Raw genomic sequence first — 24330 nt, 5'->3', positions numbered from 1 at the left:
CAGAAAGTTCCTTAAGCCCTCTCCTAGTCAGTTCCCACCCTTACCTGATCATTTACACCCTTTATGGTAGAAATTATTAGACAAGAATTCACTAATGGCTGATAATCTAGAGGGGATTTTTTTGATGAAGAGCAGGATATTTACATGGCCTTTTCACATTTATAAGGGGGAGGGGACAACAGGGATAATAGGGAAGAGAAATTTTTTTCTGAACTATGATTAAATTTTAGCATCATCAAAAGAGGGACGGATAGATGCACATCATGTGCCTTCAGATGTGGTAGTATGAGAAGAATATAACATTACTTTTATAACATCCTGATTGTGAATGCATAATCATGAAGAATGTTCTCGTTTTTTTCCTTTTTAAAAACCAGTGCCATGAAAGATTAAGAAATGTCAGTGTCATAAAGTGATAGAAATGTTCCAGACTGTGTAAAGAGGTAATAATTAAAGGCAATACCTGTTCCTTGGCTATATACTATACTGGAGTGGGGAGTGGAGAAGTGACTCTAAAGGACATTATTAGATCGTTTAACAAGGAATATGGACAGTAGATTAGTATTGTGTCAATGTAAATTTATGAAGTTGACAACTATACTGTGGTGACAAAGAATATTCTTATATGTCTTAGGAAACACTTATTTCTTAGGAAATATTCACTTAGGAAGTATATAGGGATAAAGAGCCATGATGTATATAATTTCCCTGCATATAGAGAGAGAGAATGCAAATTATAAAGCAAGAGAGTGCCTATTTGTAATAGGCAAATCTGAGTAAAGGATATATAGTATTTAGTATTCTTTCTGGCTTTTTGTGAGTTTGAAATTAATTCCAAATGAAATTCAATATATATATTAATACATGACATTTCTTAGCTTTGTCCATTGAAAAGATATGAAAGCAATGACAATAATCATTCCTAATGCCCAGATTATAATCTTGAAATACTTTCTACTAAAAGAAAACCAGGGCATTTTGGAAAAAAATGGTTGGTTCTCTGGGACAGGAAATATATAAGATAAACTTGAAACATCTTGTCATTACAGATTCCAAGGAAACTGTCAAAGCCTTGTCAAAAAGACTTAGGAGACAACTTGGAGCAGTTTTCACTGGCCAAAGATGGGATAGTTTGAATTTCAGTAAGGGTATTAATTACAGATATTTAAAACCCATCATCTATATTTAAATCCATGATTCCATAGTGATACATTTTTTAATTAATTCATCATCATCAGAGAACTAATTTGTTATCTTAAAAATTAGGCAGAAATGGGAAAAAATTTGTTTTGCCTTATCTATATGAACTTTATCATTAGATAACCTTGTTATAGGCAGGAAGTATTTTCTTATAAGATTAATCCAGCCAAAAGAATGAGGAAAGAAGAGTAATTGTTTTGCAACCCCCAATTTTTAATATATTTAAGCATTGAGTATCAATAGTTAACATTAAATTTTAAAAAAGAAGAAAATATTCCATGCCCCCGGATAAAAGAATACCAATTATCAGTGCTCAGGATCCAGCTGCAGCTTGCAGGAAATACCAAGATTAGAGGGATGTGCTGAACTGCATCCAGCAAAACCTAAACTGTGGGAAACCCAAACAGCTTCAGTTCAGTAGACAGATTGCATGAAAATGAACAAGGATAACCTGTGGAGAAAAAATTAAAATCTTTAAAAGAAGTAAAGACTAAAAAATTGTGTATTCAGGTGTTTTGTATACTTTTCTGGGGGAATTTTGTACAAAACTCAGTCACAATAAATGGCACAAAGAAGATCCAGGATATATTTGGGTTTTTAATAATAAATTCTTAAGCTAATGTGTTAGGAAAAGCCTGATATGTTTTCAGTAGTTTTGAGAACTAGCAATAGTGATATTTCCTTTATTTCACTTAGGAAATGACCAGTGCTTTTATTAAACTATCACCTATCTAAAAGTAGGACTGATTATAGAGTGGTAATGTTAATGAATGAAACTGAAACTATAGGCCAAATTTTAAAGGTGGCAACATTCCTTTTAGTATATGTTTTCACCTCTTCTTCATCCAGATATAAACTCCTTAAGTAGTACATAGACACTGCTCACTAAGTATTTGTTGAATTTGTGGAGTGGTTACTGGCCCTTAGGGACTATGCCAGGGCTCTTCTTCAGCCTCCACAAATCCAAGGAATAGCTGAACCTGTAGGCTGAGTTCATCCATTACTGAGATTGGAAAGTTTGAGAACACCTAGAATCAAACACCAGAGAGCCTTCCTCCTGGTACTTCAGCTGCTCATTAGCAGTCCCAGAGGTGAAGGCCACTTTACCTTCTTCTAACTCGGAGGAAAGGAGGAAAGCTGCTTTCTCAACCATTCCAACATTGGGTTAGTGTGCTAACAAAGAAAGGCAGCTCTTTAAGATTGCCTAGAAATTCAAGAGAAGGATCATTCTGAACCAACAGAATGTTAATCCAGCTAAATAAAACTAAAGGAAACGTAATTTGAACAATAAAAATGAACATTGAAGGAAATGAGGTACAGCTAATAAAAGCCATGATTATACAAGCAGAACACCAGTGAGGAGTGATCATTGTGGGACCAAAATTATTAGACTGGAAAATCAAGTAAAATAAATCTTGACAACACACCAAAAATACAAAGGAGAAGAATCGGGATCCCTGGGTGGCGCAGCGGTTTGGCGCCTGCCTTTGGCCCAAGGGCGGATCCCGGAGACCCGGGATCGAGTCCCACGTCGGGCTCCTGGTGTATGGAGCCTGCTTCTCCCTCTGCCTGTGCTCTGCCTCTCTCTCTCTCTCTGTGACTATCATAAATAAATTTAAAAAAAAAAAAACAAAGGAGAAGAATCCTGAAAGAAAAGAAGCTTAGGGAATAGATCTAGGAAACCTAACAGATCTAACATGTAAATAATATTTATGGGAACTTAAAAGGAAGAAAAGAAACGGATGAAAGTCCACAAATAAATAGAAGAAAACTTTCCTGAGCTGAAGATAGCTTGAGTCCATCAATTATAAAGGTCAATGAGGGGACGCCTAGGTGGCTCAGCAGTTTGGCACCTGCTTTCAGCCCAGGACGTGATCCTGGAGTCCCGGGATCGAGTCCCACGTTGGGCTTCCTGCATAGAGCCTATTTCTCTCCCTGCCTGTGTCTCTGCCTCTCTCTCTGTGTCTCCCATGAATAAATAAATAAAGGTCAGTGAGTTCCATATGGTTTAATGAAAACACATACACACACCCCAGACATATACTAGTCAGTTTCCTTCATTCTGAATGTAAGAAGTTATCTACAAGGAATACTGTCAAATTGACATTGGACTTCTAACTTGTAGCAGTGAAAGATAGAATCTTGAGAGACAAGAACTGCACCATAAAAATTCTGTACGTGACCAAGGTATTATTCGCATGTCAAGGTAAAAGAAAAATTATAGCAGACATTTAAGCATTTAGAAGGGGCATCAGTATGTGTATTTTCTTAGGTTAAAAAAAAAATACTGGGAAAATAAACCAACAACTTATAAAAGTGGTTACCTAATAAGAGGAGGGATAAAAAGAGAGGTAAGTGAATTGTCATAGTCTTTTTGAAAAATAGTCTGGCAACAACTAACAAACTACAAGAGCTCTTATCTTTTAGAGCTTTATCCTGAAATATTTCTAGGTGAAATGATACGATGAATGGGATGTGCTTCAAAATGATGCAGAGAGAGACACCTAGGTGGCTCAGTGGTTGAGTCTCTCCCTTTGGCTCAGGGTGTGATCCTGGGGTCAAGTCCCACATCGGGCTCCCTATGGAACCTGCTTCTCCCTCTGCCTGTGTTTCTGCCTATCTCTCTGTGTGTCTCGTGAATGAACGAACGAACGAATGAATGACTAATCTTTTTAAAAAACAAAATGATGCAGTGATAGGATGTATAGAGGTATGGATTGGTCAAGCATTATTGGCTCTTTTAGCTGAGTGATGGGTACATGGATATGGTTCAGTATAACATTGTCTACTTTTGTGTAAGTTCAAAATTTACCAAGGCACCTGGGTGCCTCATTGATTGAGTGTCTGCCTTTGGCTCCGGTCGTGATCCTGAGGTCCTGGGATCGAGTTCTGTGTTGGGCTCCCCTTAGGCAGCCTGCTTCTCCCTCTGCCTATGTTTCTGCCTCTCCCTCTGTATCTATTGTGAATAAATTTTTTTAAAAGTTCAAAATTTGTCATGATAAAAATGTTTTTTAAAAATATGTATGCTCCTTGTTCTAGCAGTCACACTTTGGGAATATTTCATGTTTATTAAAACACATTTTAGTGACAAAATAAAAAAATGTATAGTGATATATAAGGGATTGCTTGCATTAATTGAGGTAGATAGCTATACAATGGACTATTGTACCATGAAAAAGCATGTCTTACTGCTCTTGGAGAGATTTTCATAAGATCTTTTTGAGTTAGAAAAATCAAGATAAATAATGTTAATATCTCTTATTTGTAAGATGAATGTTTTTAAACCTCTGTATATATTTGTATATATACATATATTTGTTTAAAATCTTATAAGCATGGAGTAGAATCTGAAAGGATATATACCTAGCGACTGTGCACTGTTGAATCTGTTTTCTAACATTGCACGTGATGATCTAACTGCAGATCCCTTAGCTCTCTTTTCAGTTTTTCTGTAGAATTTGACAGTGTTGACCATGTTCTTTCTAAAAATTTGTTACTTTTTGGAATGTAATTCTCCCCTGGCTTTCATCTAGTATCCTGGATTGTTTCTTCTCAAATTCCTTCTACAATTTCATCTTCATTTCTTCCCCATTCCCATATACCTTTATGTTGGTTTTTCCAAAGATTTTACTTTCTAGACTCTTCTTCTCTTGACACATAATCTCACAGATAAATTTCATCCATGCTCATAGTTTTAACTGCCATTAATGTGTTAAGGCCTTTCAAATATCTCTCTATTACATAGCTTTCTCTTAAACCTCAAACCTGTATATTTAGCTGACCGTTGGGTATTGCCACCTAGAATTCCCACAGAAGTCAGTAGCCTTGAATCAAACAACTTTTCTCATTTTACACTTTCCGTGTTTTTCCTATCTTAATTGGTGATAACATCATTCAGCTATACATATATCACTTGTTAGTCATCCTCAGTTCTTCTTCCTCCTTTTTCTTCGGTTCAGTAATTTAACAACTGTTTTTGAGCATTCATTATGTGTTAGGCATTATTTAAGTACTAGAGATACAGCTGATTAAGAAAATGAAGATACTAACATAATCATCCACCTACCTCTGTCAGTTCTTTTAAAATATTTGTAAATTCATCTATCCGTTTTAAGCTACAACTCATTCGACTGTCTTTGTGCTATGTGATATCAAGACCATAATAGCCGAAATTACATTGGCTTTCATAAAGAAAGAAAACAAGATTTGAAAATTAGAAAAATTTTATATGACATGTTAATTTTCCCATTTATTATGCCCACAAACTCTAATTCTGGTCTCTTCAGAAAACAGTAGCTGTAAAAAAAAAAAGCAGCTTTTATTATAAAACTTTCCATTAGAAAGAGGTGTTAACAACAAATTTTTCCCATGGAAGAAAGAAAGGTATCTTACTTGAACTTCAGTGTTTAATTAGAGTGAAACACGTCTTCTAGAACCTTTTTTATTTTTTGACTGTTTCATGTGTTCATCAACTATGTATTGATTTTTCAGAATATTTATTTTCCACATGATGAATGTGCCTGAATTATTGCTTGATCAAAGTTCCTCAAGGAATGATGCAAAAATCATCAGTAAGTATCATACAAAGATTTTGGAGTTGCTGAAAAAGACTGATGAAAATACCCAATTTATTGCTTAATTTACATGAGGTCCTTGTTAGACTTAACTTTATCAAACTTCATCCAATCTAAATTTAGAATGTGTTACTATTTAATCAAAAATTAATTTAACTGCCCGTAGATGTTTGTATATATAAGACCTGATAGCGTCATTAACCCATCTGGTATATCACACATCCATGTGACAGATACACTTTAAGTGTTGCAAAGTTAGAGAATATAACCAAGTTATACAGTGTATACAGATACACTTTAAGTGTTGCAAAGTTAGAGACTGTAACCAAGACATTAAATTTTAGAAATTAATAAATTTGGAGGAAATAAAGAGTGTTAAATATGTAACATATTAAATATGGTTTATTCCTTCAGGTATTGTGCTTTATGACAGGGCCTATACAGGTCAGGGTAGCTGTTCCACAAACTATTACTGGTTCTCAAGATAAGGAGCTTGTGCCAGAATGTAAATCAGTGCGTTCCTTCCTTTATCAAAAAGGAAAAAAGGCTGTGAGGAAATATCAGCTGAACTAAACAGTGTGCTAGTGACATAATTGATTTCCATTTTTGGTGCAGGCTCCTCACTTCTTCACAGATTAGTAAAAAACAATTTGCAGATTGGCCTTTAGTTCAGGGACTACACTGAGTAGCTGTCCTGTGTCGTGCATATCAAACATTTATGATGTTGTTTGAGGAATACATGTCCTGGTTAGTACAGCTTATGTATACAAGTGTGTGGCACTTTTAAATTTGCATAATTCTTTAGTCTTTCTGCCCTCCCCCAACTTCTGCCCTTTTCCCACAGTCTTACTCCACATTATCTTCCTTTACAGAAATTCTGTCTAATAATGGTGTTTGCTACAGATAATTGCTTCTTGCTACCCTGCTGAGGACTCAGTCATATATTCAGAGAGCCATATCATGCCCATGAAACATAATTATGGTGATGGACAAGTGGGTAACTCTGTGTCACACAGTGCCCCCTCATACTTTCTGACATTCATTAATTGCCAAAGTTGAGATTCTGTTGCAAATCTGCAGACATTGATTTTATTACTTAAAGTGTCCAGTGAACAAAGTTGAAAATGCCAGTCATTGTCAGAAAAGTTATCACCTTTTCCTTATTTTACTTTGGCGCCAGAAATCTTGCCTTGTTTATTAAGCAGCTGCTATAAACTTTGCTCACTTGCATACTTCAGCTTAAGCAAGGAGATGGTTCATCGTAACAAATAGATGAGCTACTTTTTAGCATCTGCTGTAAAACAGATTAAGAAACTTAAAAAGACAGCGATATATTATTACCCACTGGTGTTTACTGAGTACATTTCTGTGTCATAAAATACACAAAATGACCAGTATTTTGAAGCCTTATTTTCTTAATATTAAGATGGTAAATTGTTAAGTATTCTAAATATATTGTCATAATTTGTGAAACTCATTTCCACAGCTTTATGTTTCAGGAGCTATGAAAATATGACTGGTTGATACATGCATAAATGGAATTAAAACAATAAATCAAGAGATCAAAAAAACATTCATTAAGTTAAAATATACCAGAAATTTTTATTAAATGGATTACGTGATGTTAAGAGTTTAACCATAAGTAGAAAGAAGCACCACCTTAGGAAATTTTAAAGCAAGCCTTTTAACCTTAGAAGTATGAAGATAACTACAGAAAAAATTACATAAGATGTTTTTAGAGTGTTAAATATCAACATACTTGATCATGAGGAATTTAGACTTGATAGAGCAATTTGCAGGGTAACAGAGTTTGATGTTAGTATACCTGAAATTAAGTATTCTTCTATTTAAGATGTAAAGAATATTTTATTTTCGTTCTTTCCAAATGGCATTTTAAAATCACTTCTAGTGTATATGTTAGGAAGTGTGGAAGGCCCAGTGTGGAAAGTGATAATCCACTTATAACCCAAGAACTTTAATTAGGACTGTTAGCAACCTCTTTGATTAAATATTTTTCTGAAATTGTTGAGTGGCAACAAGCATAGTGTTGGGTGTTCAGCACCCTTTATTTTTCACATATCCCTGTAGTACCAGTGCTTAGAAGAAATGAAAAGACATTGAGGTAGCAATTATGTATGGAGGGTTGAGCGTACAGCATGATAGTCAACAAGATATTCTTTGACTTAATGACCAACCAGAAGAGATTCCATAGTGTTTTGCATAGTGTTTTTGCATGCTCTGCTTTTTCTCCTCTGCTTTGTGGCATATTTGGTACACTTTACACACAAAGTTGTGAATTTTAATTTTTCGAACTTTCTTCTAAATATCACCAGATGCTTCTTCCTGAATCCTAAACAAATAAAACCCCTACACTTCTCTTATTTGAAAATCAGTACTTTCAAATCAGAACAGATTTTATCATATGTCTTATGTGGATTAATTCCAGCAACGTAGTTCCAAAGCTTAAGAATTCTTAATTCTATTCTACATGGAGTGTTTTTTAAAGAAAAACATATATGTCAAAGTTTGTTAAGTGGAGAAAAAGGAAACAAAATTACTATTTTATAGATACTCACTTTTTAGCAGTGTCTATAAAAATTACACAGTTTTATATATTTTACTTGTTCATATATCAGAAAAATAAGTGGAGAGTTGTGGTTGCAGCTGAGTTGTTTTTTGGATGTCTGCAAATGAATACTTTATAAGCCTTTAAGTTTTATATTACATAAAATAATAGTCTGCTAAATATCTCTTTGAAGTTCATGTACCTATAGTAGTCAAGAAATTTCAAGCATGTTTGCCCAAAATATGTAAAATTATCATAAATACCAAGCGAATAGGTTTTTTGTTAATAATCTGTTAGCTTGATGATTTTCATTACAAACTGAATTTCCACCAGTGCCTAGTAACTTAAAGTGAGTCTGTCACATAATTATGGTAGTTGAGATATTGCTGAATATTTAAGACTAAAACTGTAAAGGATACATTTGGGCAGAACCCTTAAAGACCTTTGACTTTGAAAAATATTTATTATATATGCATATATTTGCATATATAATAAATATTTGAATATTAATGAATATATATATTACATATATAATAAATATTTGAATATATAGCCTTAGCTATATCATCCTGTCTACAGAAAAATGTTTTCTCTAGTCATGGTTAAAAGGACCTCCATGTAATATACATATATACATATGTACATATGTATATATGTAATGGAATTAGCTGAGACTGGGTGATTTTGTCAGTTTCCTTTAGTGACATCAAAATTTTTGTAGTGATACTAGTCATATTTTTAGGAGAAAAATCTTGATTAATTTATACTTTATAGAATTAGTTTCTGTGTTACTGACCTTTTAGTAGAAAGACAATGTGTAATTAATTATAATTAAGTGAGGCAGTATACAGAGTGATGTCGTACTTGATTTTACTTCCTATATAGATTTTGCCTTAGACTTAGCATTTTCAACTGGTTGTATTCTCTTCTTCCCCAGCTCACCCCTAAACTCTTGACTATAATTCTCTTACCTACATCTATTACTATAGAAATACAGTGAAAATAAGTCCTCAGGTAGCATACTTATTTCCAAGTAGATGTATGACTGCTCTTCTTATGTAAAGCAGAATTAAAATACCTAAACTTTCGGGTGCTCAGCTGGCTCAGTCGGTAGAGCATGCAACTCTTGTTCTCAGGGTTGTAAGTTCAAGTCCCATGTTGGGTGTAGAGATTACTTAAAAATAAAATCTTTAAAATACCTAAACTTTACTTAGGAAAATTGTAGCTTAGAAGTGGAGATTTAGAAGAGACTATATAAAATTACCTGATGTTTTATTTCCCTGTCTCTAAGCTACATTTCTCAATCAGTTTAGGGATATGAAAACTGTAATGATTTGTTTACTAAAATACAGGTATAATTTTTTTTTTCGTCTTACTTCTTTGGCCATATAGTATAAACTAAGCTACATTTCTCAATCAGTTTAGGGATATGAAAACTGTAATGATTTGTTTACTAAAATACAGCTATAATTTTTTTTAGTGTTACTTCTTTGGCCATATAGTATAAATAAGTAATATAATTAGTCCTTAAATAGATTAGTTGTGGTTAGTGAACTATTACAGAGCAAAGGAACAGCCCAAAATATATCTAAGATTCCTGCAACAGTTGTGAAGTATTCCCAGTGAAGCATCAGAGAATCTCTGAAACTTCCAATCAGTTTATTCAGGAAATAGCCTTGCAAAAGACTGAGATTAAAGAGAGCCACAGATCACTGCAAAGACCTCTCAGAAGAGGAAAGACCTGTTGTAGAGATACACCACAATACTGCTAAAGAAAAGAGTTTTTCCCTTTATCAATACAAAAAGAATTCCAGAGATTTAAGGAGAGTCAAGTGAATGAAAGACAAGAAGGGCCAAGATGAACAAACAGAACAATTGATCTTGGAAAATGTAAATAATATAGAAAACAGAAGGATGACTTCTTCTCAGTACTGTTGAAGATCCTTGGAGGGCAATCAATCTACTAACCATAACAACAAAAGGCCACTGTAAAAAGTAGACCTGGAAAGTCCTTGGAATTCTAAATATTTATCGTTACTGAAAATAAATATTCTATACAGGACTAAAGAACAGACTGGACATTGCTGAAAACCTTGAGATCAAAGAGAAGAGCAACATATAAAACATTTTTTAAAAGACACTAAAATATGAGAAAAAAAAAACCTACACAGGATAATATATTCATCCTACAAAAAGAGCAAATGCTGAGAAGAAAATAGTTTTCTTAATTGAAGAAAATATCCTTTAAATAGAGATTTATGTTTGTGGGTCAAAGAGGAATGTTAAAGAATAGAAAGGAAGAAAAAAAAAAACATTTAGATACATCACAGCTTCAAGGATAAAGATATTTTTTAATCTTATAAGCTCCCAGAATCACAGAGAAACAAGTTGCTTACAAACCAGAGATTGGCATCTTATCTCTCATTCTTACATATGTTTTAGAAGACAGGTGGAGCTGTAGTTACAACATTCTGTGAAGTATTATTTTGAACCTAGAATTCCATTCCCAACCATATATCATTCAAGTGTCAAGGCTAAAGAAAAACGTCCTTGGATGTGCTTTCTGTTCTTTTTCTGAAAAAAGTTATTCACATACATTACTCTTCGGTGACACAAAATACAAGTCTAAAAGGAAGATATAAAGACTAAGGATTTTGGTGAAAAATTCCAGAGGGACAGCAATGAGCAATTGGCATATTTTTGAACAAAATGTCACAGAGCTTTATGAGGAATGTTATCAAGAAAAGAGTATATAACAATACACATATTGTGTGAATTCGATTCTGAGCGTTCACTGTTTCTGGAATTATTGATATGAAGGCGTATTGTCTGAGCTGATGAACAAGAAAAAAAGGTGAAAATTCCACAGAAAATAGAACATATGAACAATTTATGGCCTAATTATAAGGAGGCTAAAATGTGACATGATTGGAGGCTGCTTATAGAGCACATGCATGCTTTCTGAAATGACAGTAAGAGGTGTCCCTTGGTTTGGTCATTTAGAAGAGGCAAGAGAACAGATCTGAATTCAGAAATTCTGTTCACTTTCTTATTTCTAAGTTAGCTAAACTCAAATGTAGTACTCTAAGTTATAAAGAATGAGTCTGTTGAGTGGTGGGATTATTTTATGGGTAGCTTTTCTTCTTTACTCCACTCTATTTCTCTGGTTTTCTATCATGAACTGTTTTACTTTTATAATAAAAGAACAGTAAATGCTGTTTGAAATGCATTTAAAATAATGAAATGAAAACAATCTTTATAATAAAGATTGCCAAAGAAGTATAGCTTAGGACTTTTTATGCAGTAGCCCATCACTGAATAAAAATGACATACAAAGCAAACACCATCCCAAATGTAAAGTTTCTTTTTTCTTTTTTTCTTTTTTTGTAATACTCCCAAGTGTTAAAAGAATACTTCTTCTGTTTGAACTACATTACATTACACACCACACACACACACACACACACACACACACCTTTCAACATTATAGATATTTTGGTAATGGAAATCAAGTCATAAAGCATTTTTCTCTACTCTTTTTGAAATGGCTATTTAATAATAAAGCTCAAATTTTAGTATTCAGTATTATCCAGGTTTGTTCCCTGGATCTCTAATTGTGGGCAAGTTAGTTGACCTGTACGTGCTAATAAGTTCCACGTCTATAAAACAGAAATTATCGTACAACCCTCATAGAGGTGTGGCAAACAAAGGTTAAGTGAATTAATATATGAATGCACATAGAATATCAGTTGGCCTGGATATAAGCACTTGATAAATATTAGCTTTAAAAATTGTGAAAACCTGAAATAAGGTTATCACATTAGACATCTCCAGCTATTTAAAATGAAATATTGAGAACCGTACTAATATTGCAGCTTTGTAATCTTTAAATTAAAAATGACATTTTAATTTAATGTATTTACCATTATAAAGATGAAAAATCTAATCAGGTTCACAGATTTGTAGTCATTTAAGATAGTCACAGCAAAGCTGTCTTTCCTTTATTTTTTTATTTCTAGCTTTATTGAGATATAATAGACATGTAACTGTGCAAGTTTATAGTATATAGTGTAATGATTTGATAAATGTGTATATTGCAGAATGATTACGACAGTAAGGTTTGATGACACATCCATGGCCTCACATAGTTACAATTTTGGGTATGTGGTGAGAACTTTTAAAATCTACTTTTAGCAACTTCCAAATATATAATACAGTGTTAACTGTAGTCACTATGCTATACATTATATCCTCAGAACTTACTCATAACTGGAAACTTGTATCCTTTAACTACCTTCACCCATCTTCCCTATCCTGTGACTTTTTTTCCTTTATAAATTATATTAATAGTCATGAATGAGGTGTTTTTAATCTCTTATTTCATATACTTATGGAATACTTAAATCAAGACACTGTGTATCAAAATCAAGCAAAGAATAGAGAGCGAGTTCATATTTGAAATTCAACTTTGACGTCAGGTGGGTATGTTTAACAGCATTATTTGTTACTTTCTTAATTCAAATCATTTTACAGGTAGTTTAACAGTAAATCTCCTTTAATATAACGCTTTATTATAGAACCTAGGGTTTTGTGGCCGAGTTATTTTCTTTATAAACTCAGTCATGAAGTAAACTTAGAAGTAGAAAGTATTTATATGAATGCTTATGGATTATGATATAATAATATGGCATAATCATAAGCATTCATATAGTTCATCTTGGCTATATTTAGAGTTTTTATGTACTCAGAAGTAACAGCATGATGGTTGTGAGTACTAATATGAAAGTCAGAGAAATGCGTTTGAATATCAAGCTCTACCACTTACTAACTATATAGTCGTGGACAGATTTATTATTAACATTCCTACATAGAAAAAAAAACATTCTCACATAGTAGAATCCTAGACATATAAGGTGGGTACATAAATAAATGAGGTAATTTATAAGCTTGAATAAATATGGTATTTTAAGCTTTCTCTGTGGATTATTTTCAATAACAAAGTTCTCATCTACTTACTAAGTTGTAGAAGAAACACTTTTTATTTTTTTTTAAAGATTTTTATTTATTTATTCATGAGACACACACACACACAGAGGCAGAGACATAGGCAGAGAGAGAAACAGGCTCCATGCAAGGAGCCCGATGCAGGACTCGATTCCAGGACTCCAGTATCACGCCCTGGGCCAGAGGCAGGCGCTCAACCGCTGAGCCACCCAGGCATCCCAAAACACTTTTTAAAAATCATTCTATAATGGCATTAAATTGCAATTAGCAAATGAAACAGTTATATAATTGAGTCTCTCTGTCTCTATTCCCATTTCCATTTCCCCTCCCTTCTTTGAGGAACACTAAAAAATCCTTTGCATGAGTGGTTGTCTTTTTATGACTAGTACTTTGATGTTTAAAAATATAAATTCCACCAGACATTAATACAAGAAAATTGTTCTCGGTTCAATCTATTTCTTGTTTCTCCTCACTGCCTCTCCTCCTTACCCCAGGAAGTCTTTGTTTGCATATGTCCATTTTTTTACTTGAAAGACAAGTGGTTTCCATTGCCCTCATTCTGAAGAACTACTTGCTTCCATTGTAGCCCTGTAATAAGTGAAATAAGTTCCTGGAGTCAGCTTGAATCTTTTTGTCTTCAATTTTCTGATACTAAATTAAACAAATACAAAAAGTTATGGGATTCAGTTTTGGCTTTTTAAGTTAACATGTGCTCTTTTGAATTTGGCATGTTAAATGTACATTTTAAGTGCTTTTTATTTAACAATACATTTTTCTCTTTTTATCTAAGCACTGGGTTAATATGTATCACATGCATTGTATATACCTGGATATACTAAGCACATTATGTAAATTCATGTAATACTCACAAATAGCCCTGTGAGTTAATCCCTAATGATAGATGACTGACTGTTAAATGGCAGAGCAAAGATTTGAACCTAGAACTAATGACAGAACCTATGTACTTTTCCATTGTATCATGCTGTTTGTCACTGGGTGTGAAAAGTTCAGAGTCTTGATGGTCCTGATATCAGCCTAAAACTACAATATGAGTTTAGTATATATTTATTTAACTTAATGATAACTGTTAAAAAGCGTACCATGACTAAATTCATGTTCATTATGTTTGAATGTGGCACCTTCTGTTAGCCACAAAGGGTTCTGAAATGAAATAAAATTGCTGGTGTTTTTGGTTTTTGCCATAGTCTACCATTCATTAATTTAAAATCTTTAAAGAAGGGATCCCTGGGTGGCGCAGCGGTTTGGCGCCTGCCTTTGGCCCAGGGCGCGATCCTGGAGACCCGGGATCAAATCCCACATCGGGCTCCCGGTGCATGGAGCCTGCTTCTTCCTCCGCCTGTGTCTCTGCCTCTCTCTCTCTCTCTGTGACTATCATAAATAAATAAAAATTAAAAAAAAATAAACATTTAAAAAAATAAAATAAAATCTTTAAAGAAGGTTTACATTTCATATATATAACATATTCCTGAAAATGTGCTTACATGTTACCTGATTCTGCACTCAAAAAATTAAGAAAAAAATTTTAAAACCTCCTTAAATATAGTATATATGTGTAGGGTTTTTTATTTTATTCTGTATATTGCATAATGTATTCATTTTTAAAAAACATTTTTAAACATTACAGTAATTATAAAATTAGTGATTTTATTTTTATTATCAAATTATTCAAATATATGCAGAAGTAGAAGGGACAGTATTATGAACTCATATGTATTTATGACCCAGTTTTACTTATTTCCACCTTCTGGCTAATCTTGTTTTGCCTCTCTCCATTCTTCCATACCCCATCATTTTGAAGTCATTTCACTGGAAATGTTTCAGTATCTATAAAAGAATAGAATTAAAAAAAAAAAAGAATAGAATTTTTTTTACTTGAAACATAACAATAATATCATTATTATATCTAAACTAATGAAATGTTATTACTATTAAATATCCAGTTATTGTGATGCCTGGGTGGCTCAGTGGTTGAGCATCTGCCCTCACCTCAAAGCATGATCCCGGGATCCGGGATTGAGTCCCATATCGGGCTCCTTGAGGGAAGCCTGCTTCTCTCTCTGCCTGTGTCTCTGCCTCTCTCTGTCTCTCATGAATAAATAAATGAAATCTTTTATAAATAAATACATACATACCCAGTTATTGTTCCAAGTTCTGATTGTCTCATAAAATCAAAAGATTTTTTTCCTTAACTTTCTCAAAGTCAGAATCCAAATAAAGTCCATTGATTTCATATTGGTTGATATGTCCAAGTATCTTTCAATCTATAGATCTCTCCCTTGCATTCTTATGTTCTTGCAATTGTTGGTTGAAATACCTTGATCATTTGCTGGTAAATTTTCCAGAAGTCCAGGTTTTGCTTATTGCATCTCCATGATTTCATCTAAGGAAAATTACTTTTCCAAATATTATCTTGCCTCAATTTCACATTTTCTTAATTTATCTACAGTGACTTTAACATTGAGAAGGAAAAGTTGCAAGATGCCTGGGTGGCTCAGAGTGTGACCCCAGGTTCCGGGGGATTGTGTTCTGCATTGGGCTCCCCACAGGGACCCTGCTTCTCCCTCTCCCTGTGTCTCTGCCTCTCTGCCTCTCTCTCTCATGAATAAATAAGTAAAATCTTTAAAAAAAAAAAAAAAAAGGGTTGCTTGTGACTATTACAAAGAAATTTTGGTGAGGTTGAGCAGATTATTTTATTTTTTTAAATATTATTTATTCATGAGAGAGACAGAGACACAGGCAGAGGAGAAGCAGGCTCCCCATAGGGAGTCTTATGCAGGTGACTCAATCCCGGATCCTGGGATCACGCCCTGAGCTGAAGGCAGACGCTCAACTGCTGAGCCACCTAGGCGTCCCTGAGCGGATTATTTTAATGGTTCTGATCAATTTTCCTAATTTTCATCAAGACTGAGGTGGACATTAGGCCTTTTTTGAAACTAATTTCTATCGATATTGGCATAAAATCTTCGTATAAATTATTAAAATACTTTACATGCTGATTTCGCCCATAATTTTGAAACCTTATTTTCATTACTTTTCATAATATCAACTACTGTACATATATTTGTGTTTCATATGGATTCTCTAATTTTCCTGTTCTTCACAATTAAACATTCTTCATTGAGCTTTTTTTTTTTTTTAAAGATTTTATTTATTCATGAGAGACATAGAGAGAGAGAGAGGCAGAGACACAGGCAGAGGGAGAAGCAGGCTCCATGCAGAGAGCCGGACATGGGACTCCATCCCGGGTCTCCAGGATCCTGCCCTGAGCTGAAGGTGGCGCTAAACCGCTGAGCCCTTCATTGAGTTTCTGAAGGGGGCTAAAGATTTACTATTATTACACCTATTCAGTTTCCATCTTAAACTGTGTCCAGTTTCCCTGATAAATACAAAACACTGTATATTCAAATAACTGTATGAACACTATATAAAAATGGTGCCATTGGTTAAAAGTAAATTTCTGGCTAAATAAAAAATCTTAGTAGCTGATAAATAAGAGCATGAGCATGAGGTCAATATAGGAAAACAGGCATGTTAGTCCATAATGTGTGAAAGTGCAAGCTATATGAATGTTCAAGGTGGCACAAAGCAAACAAAAGAGCTGTGCTCCACATGGGAGGTGATACGGGAACTAACGGCATGTGGATGAAATGTTTGCCACCTCTTCAAATTGCTGAGTTTAAAGAGGACCTGGATCAGCAATGAATTACCCAGATAGGAGCACCTAGGTGACTCAGTGGTTGAGCATCTGCCTTTGGCTCAGGTCGTGATCCTGGGGTCTTGGGATCAAGTCCCACATTGGGCTCCCCACAGGGAGCCTACTTCTCCCTCTGCCTTTGTCTCTGCCTCTTTTTCTATCTCATGAAAAATAAAATAATTGGGGGAAAAAAAAGAAAGAATTACCCGGATAGTATCAGTGGCAACATCATTTGCCACCTGGGTACTATACAAACTTGTTGAGTGAATAAGTTTATATTTCGTGTTTATATCCCTTTCTACAGTCCTCCCCTTCTATCATATGTAGCCCCACTTGATTTCTTAATGTGATTCTGAAATGCCCTATTTGCATACTTATCTACATTTATTAAGCACTCACTATATGTTATTATGAAAGTCCCCAGGTCTTAGTCATGAATTTATGTATTTGTTGAATAATATAGAAAACAAGCAGAAAATTACAGCTACCTCGCTGAAGGTTACCGTCCTACAAAGGACTCTCAAATTCCTTAAATAGGCCATTTTTTTCCCTGAGTAAGTACACTGTCATCCCTACCATGCTCCATCCCACAAATACAAAATACAAGTTTTTCATTCTCTGGATGCTACAGATTTAGGCAGAGATGCTGTTAAAAAATAAAGTCATATATTATTGTAGGTTTATAGTAAGCTGAATCTTGTGTGTGCGTGCACACGTGTGTGCATGTATTTAAGCACTCATTTAGAATAGGTGGAATGCATTGAGGATATAGTGGAGTAGATAGCCTTCCCTTTGCCCCTTGCCTTTTTTGAGAAACAGGCAATCTTTAACCTCCCATATCCAAGTGATGAGAATAACAGATAAAATGCACACCTTTTGGAAGTGATGTTCCCAAAGGATAAATGAGAAGTTAAATGTATCTCCTCCGAAACCATTCCAAATAAACATGTAATCTCCATAAATACCAATGCAAACATAGCCTCAAGACGTCCCCTGCTCACATCTTCCCTATAACAAGTGACTACCCCAAGTCCTTCCTATATGTAAATTCTTGAAGTGCTCCTCCCCCTGACCTCTAATCTAAAATATCTTCTAGTTAAGTAGTTGGGAAATAATAAAAAGAAACTGATAAGAATCCACATAAAAAAAAATCCACATAAATATGCATGTAGATTTGGAGAAGAGTGAGTAAAATACTGGTATCACCAATGCAAATAGCAAGAAGAAATGAGAGGTGGGAGACAATGTAGAAAATACTGTTAAGTCAGACAAAAGCATCCTGGGCTACATTTCCTCAGGGTGAGGTAGCCTTGGACAAGCTACTTAACTGGGTCAGACTCTGTTTACATGTCTCTTAAATAGGAATAATAATTGCTGTTATGAATAAATGGTAGTAGAGATAGTGTTCCGGATTTTGAAAAGTCTCATACCATCATCTTTGTATTTTTATTTTGTTGTAGATAGGAAGCCCTCAGATGAAAAGAGACATAATCTGTTCTATAATGCTGGCCACATTTTAGTTAAGGTGATAACTGATCTAGGCAAGAAATGATGAGAACCTGAGCTGGGACAGTGGTAATGGGAATAGAGAGAACATGGATTTAAGAGATAGTCCAGAGATTAAAACTTTGAACAGTTAATTCTGGAAGTTGTGGAATTGAGAATGTTAAGAATGGCTCTGAGGTTTTCAGTTGGAGTAAATGTGTTAATTGATATGCTACAGAAGTGGGAAATAGTGGCTTTCAAGCAGCAAGAGAAAACAGCTGTGGAAAAGAAAGAAGGGAGTTGAATGTCCTCAATTTTGAGTTAGGATGATTAAAAGGAGTCAAAGAGTGTCCAAGTTAGACATCTGAATCTCAGAGGAAAAGCAGAGACCTGGACTTCACTATAAGTTCAAGTTTAGGGTCATGGTGTATATAGTTTTGTATCATCATCATCCATTAGAATAATTATATGTTTTCTAAAAGTAAATATAATTCAAACCATTTTAAAGGCGCAGCCTCTCCTGAATTTATTAGGCTTGTGAGATGTAATTGGTTTGTCAAATGCACACTGGTTGTTTTGGAAAGATTTTGAAAGAGGGATTTACTTTATATATTATCATTTCCCTGAATTGGTCACATGTGCTCTGTTTGGCTGCCACCCTTTTGAATACAAAAAAAGATGGAAATGTATGGTAGCCTCAGTAGGAAAAAAGTCAAGCCTAAAGATAATGACCTCAAATAACATTTAACTATTGTGTAAGGTGTCACTAATATTTGCTGCAAATATTTAAAAGTGCCTTAAGAAGTACAAGAGTAAATTTCAAATGTATTGAAGTGTTTTTAACCAATTAATCTTTTACTAGCATTTTTTAATGGAAAAGAAAAATGTTTTAATGAAAAGTTTAATATTTGAATGATTGCTTAACCTTTATAATTTCTTTTTCTTTCCTAGTTTCCCAAATAAAATTGTTTGAAATAAAAAACATTAATTTTTATTTTTTTTTATTTAGAGAGAGAGTATATGGGGGATGCCTGGGTGGCTCAGTGGTTGAGCGTCTGCCTTCGGCCTAGGGCATGATCCTGGAGTCCCAGTATTGAGTCCCATATCTGGCTCCCTGCATGGAGCCTGCTTCTCTCTCTGCCTATGTCTCTGCCTCTCTCTCTCTCTCTCGTGAAAAAATAAAATCTTTTTTTTTTTAATAAAATCTTAAAAAAAAAATAGCATGTGCATGAGCAGGGGAAGGGTAGAGGGAGAGAATTTTAAGCAGGCTTTTATGCTCAGCATGGAGCCCAACACAGGACTTGATCTCAGAACCCCAAGATCATGATCTGAGCTGAAATCAAGTACCAGACACTTAACCAGCTGAGCCACCCAGGTGCCCCAAACATTAAGATTTTTTAAAGGCACTTTTTGTCAGAAATAATTTGATAAATGATTTAAATGCAAATTCAGATTTATTGCTTACCTAGATAATTGAAGACCAAAAGATTGGAACAAAAGGAAAAATAACAGTATAATTATAGGCATGCCATTTTGACTACTAGAATTTGAGGATTTGGAGAGCCGAGGTGATTTTCTCACTGTAAGCAGTCCTCTCCTAAGAAAGGCAAAACATATTTTTTTTAAGTTACTATCACACTACAATTGCAGGACCAGCTCTATGTTCCTGTTAAAGTAAATCAAAAGGTTTAGGGTCACTTAGGGAAGAAAAGAGATTTCCAGCCTGGTCTGCAATTGAAATGATGTCATGGAGGTATATAGTACCTGTGCTGAGATCAGACTCACCAGCTTCACGAGAGCAACACAGGGTTATTGCCACCAGCTGCTGAGAACCACCGGCAGTAGAGCAAGCCCAGTAGGCACGTGCAACTCAGTGACCACAGCCAGGTTACAGTCCTTCACTGGACTAATTCCACATTCTCATCATGGACATTAATTAGTGTCAAGCTAACTTTCTCACTTTAAAACTTCACTTTTTCCCCCTTTTAAAAAAGTCGTCTTTGAAAAAGATCCATAGGAAAAGTATATTTGCATTGGAGAGTATTGCTTAATTACCTTCAGTTGATGAATCAGGAACACAAATAAATGACAGACCTTAATCTCTCAGGGTACACATATTTGTGTAATTTCCTTGGAATTTGCATTTAACCTTGAATGTATATATTCAAGATAAGCAGTATGATAAGTGAAACATAGGGATGCCTGAGTGGCTAGCAGTTAAGCGTCTGCCTTTGACTTGGTTTGTAATCCGGGGGTCTCAGGATCAAGTCCCACATCCAGCTTCCTCCATGGAGCCTGCTTCTCCCTCTGCCTGTGTCTCTGCCTCTCTTTTTGTGTCTCTCGTGAATAAATAAATAAATTTAATTTTTTTTAAAAAGTGAAACATATGTGAGATTATATGTGTGGTGTAATTTAAGAAATGTAGTAATATACCTAGACAAAAAAAGACCAGGAGAAAATAGGCTGAAGAAATTATGAAGTGACAGTAAACAGTAAATACAAACACATGGCAAAATGAACCACATGAATAAAAAAAAAAAAAACAGTGACGCTATTTTATACCTATTAATGAACTTTTTAGATACATATTTGGTAGGCTCCACACCCAACAAGGAGCCCAACACATGGCTTAAACTCAGAACCCAGAGATCAAGACCTGAGCTGAGATCAAGAGCTGGACACTTAACTAACTGAGCCACCCGGGTTGCCTGCCTATTAGTGAACTTTAAAAAAAATTTTTTTTCCCAGGGTCCCTGGGTGACTCAGTTGGTTTAAATGGCTGCCTTCGGCTCAGGTTTTGATCCTGGAGTCTCAGGATCATGCCCCACGTTGGGCTCCCTGCTCAGTGGGGAGTCTGCTTCTCCTCTGTCTCCCCCCAACTCCACTCCTGCTCTCTGCTTGTTCACTCTCTCTCAAATAAAATCTTTTTAAAAAACTTTTTTTTCTGATGATAAAAATAATCTGTTTTGCTAGGAATTTGGAAAATACAGAAAAGTTTGAGGATAAAAATCACCCATAATTCCTCCAGCAAAAGTTTAGTACTATAGATACGTTTTTGATGCATTTTTCATTTCTTTTTTCATACACAAATTGATTTTCAAGTAACATATACAAAAATTTTTTTCCACATTATTAGATATCTAGAATATCAAATTAGAAGCAACCTGAATGTCCCGTCAGTAGAAGAATCAGTTTAAATGATTACAAATTAACTCAATGTAATATGAGGCTTTAAAAATAGTAATGATTTAATTTCAGTAGAAAATGTGATCTGTTCAATGGGAAAAGGACATATGTAAAATGGTATACATGCTGTGATTGGATCTGTGTATGTCATAGTTACTTCTATGCCCTGAATCCCTGTACATCTTTCATGCCTCAGCTTCAGTGCCACTTATTTGAGAATCCTGCTTTCCTTCTCTAGTTTTCCTAACCAGACTGTTTTCCCAAGTGCACCCTTTCGACCTAGTACCTATTACCTTTTTAGCAACCAACAAGTTGTGTAACTGTTAAAGAGGCAAGACTGTCTTTTGATCTTGTCACCCCCTACACACCTAACACTATGAGCCTGGTGGAGCAAAATAAATATTTATTGAAGACTTAATCTCAGTGTAGAACTGAAGTTTTGTGGGGTATATCAAAGAAAAAAAAATCATTCCTAATTTCTAAAAAAAGTAATCATTTAGCTATAAACCATAAAAAGTCCTTGAAAAGTACACATAGAGATAAGTTCTGAAGAACAAATTATAAATAAAGCATTAACAATAGAAAATAACACCTGTTATATAAGTACATATTCTTTTTTTTTGTAAGTACATATTCTTGTAGTCAATCAGAGATCAAAATAAACAGTGCTCCCACAATAGATGTTCCTTTTTGCAACATAAAGTTCTGTAGTTTGATACTATATATTGCAATATTGATGGCTGGGAATGGGGAGCATTTGCAACATCTATAATTCTAAAAATGTTCCTTTTTATACCATCTATCAGTATAACCATTTCACTCATCAGAATAATCCTCTTTAAAAATAAGATTGTGATCTCTCCAGGGCTCCTATGCAGTGCCCAGTGTCTTACACCCCAAAATGCTTCTGGAATTTGGATTTTTATGTGAGAATATTTGGGGGCTAGATCACTTTAGTTAGAGGAAGCTTAATGTATTAAATTTACAATTCTTAATGTATTAAATTTACAATTCTAATAGCAAACTTACCATTTTTATAGTGAGGTTGGTGTTTCCTCCTTGGTCAGAGGCCTCAGTTTTCATTGCTTTTAGTTAGAAGCCCAGGTTTTCTTTTTAGATTGAAGCCCAATGTATACAAGATACATTTCAGCTAAAAAAAGATGCCAACCTAGGAAGAAAAAAAATCTTTTTCTTAAAAATGACATAAGGGGTGCCTGGCTGGCTCAGTCAGTGGAGCATGTAACTCTTGATCTCAGAGATGTGAGTGCAAGTTAGGTGAGAGATAACAATAAAATTTTTTAGGGTATCCCTGGGTTGCTCAGCGGTTTGGTGCCTGCCTTTGGCCCAGGGCGTGATCCTGAAGTCCCAGGATCAAGTCCCACGTCGGGCTCCTTGCATGGAGCCTGCTTCTCCCTCTGCCTGTGTCCCTCTCTCTCTCTCTCTCTCTCTCTCTTTCTCTCTTTCTCTGTCTCTCATGAGTAAATGAATAAAATCTTTTAAAAAATAAAAAATATTTGTAAAAGATACAATGAAATAGAATCTCGTAATGTTTTGACTACATTTATACAACTTGGATGCACTTAAACTTTCATGTACTTAAAATTAATTTTAATGTACTTAAAAATGTGTAGAAGTTGAGCTCATTATCTCCCCCATTGTCTCAGAGTCCGTATTAATGTCAAATCTAAATTATAGACAAGAAAATTAAGGAGCATAGGAGCTTCTTTCAAATTACATATTTATTCAGTTTATCTTTTATAATCTTGATTATGTAATTGGGGGATGCATTTCTTTAATTTTTTTTTTTTTTACCAGTTATGTGTCTTGTGTAAGTGAAACCATTCACCTTTATTTAAGTTTCTACTTTATGAGGATCACTTGACCACTTAGGATTTTATTCATAAAAAATTCTGAAACAGGGGTTCCTGGGTGGCTCAGTGGTTGAACGTCTGCCTTTGGCTCAGGTCATGATCCCAGGGTCCTGGGTTCGAGTTCCGCATCAGGCTCCCCATGGGGAGTCTGCTTCTCCCTCTGCCTATGTCTCTGGCCTCTCTCTGTGTGCCTCTCATGGATAAATAAAATCTTTTTTAAAAATTCTTAAATGTATAAGGCATTATGTGATATTTACTTAATTAAACCCTATAAGTTAGTGGTTCTTAATCATTTTTGCATCAGTGAATCTTCAGTATTCTTTGTCCAGAAAAAAAAAAAAATGTACATCGAGATGCCTGGGTGGCTTTGCGGTTGAGTATCTGCCTTTGGCTCAGGTCATGAGCCCATGGTCCAGGGATCGAGTCCCAGATGGGGCTCCCTGCATGGAGCCTGCTTCTCCCTCTGCATCTCTCTCTCTCTCTCTCTCTCTCTCTCTCTTATGAATAAATAAAAATCTTTTTTAAAAGGTACAGTATATAAAATTTTGTATAACAGTATCCAGCCAATGTGTCACTAGATAGATAGATAGATAGATAGATAGATAGATGTATAATGTATATGTCCTGTATCTTTGATATACGAATTCTGAATTCATTATACTATATGCTTTTAGAAGTGTCAAGGGATCTCATTATGAAGCAGATTCTTTATAAAGGTTTTCCACAATA

At 34.7% G+C, this 24330-nt stretch overlaps 1 protein-coding gene across 4 annotated transcripts in view; it reads left to right on the top strand.

The window, feature by feature from the left end:
- The window catches only part of ANKRD12 (ankyrin repeat domain 12), a 125493-nt gene that overhangs the window by 76401 nt on the left and 24762 nt on the right, over positions 1-24330 (top strand). The window contains exon 2 of one of the 4 annotated variants that reach the window (XM_041773021.1): positions 5692-5771. The exons of the other annotated variants lie outside the window; for them this stretch is intronic. Coding sequence (XP_041628955.1) covers positions 5708-5771 — 64 coding nt within the window. The 5' untranslated portion in view covers positions 5692-5707. The remainder of the gene's footprint in view (positions 1-5691; positions 5772-24330) is intronic. 4 annotated transcript variants of the gene reach the window in all.

Source organism: Vulpes lagopus, chromosome 1 (assembly GCF_018345385.1).
Source record: "Vulpes lagopus strain Blue_001 chromosome 1, ASM1834538v1, whole genome shotgun sequence".
NCBI classification, from domain to species: domain Eukaryota; kingdom Metazoa; phylum Chordata; class Mammalia; order Carnivora; family Canidae; genus Vulpes; species Vulpes lagopus.
The sequence above is the reverse complement of the archived record's forward strand: the minus strand, read 5'-3'. Positions and strand labels throughout refer to the sequence as shown.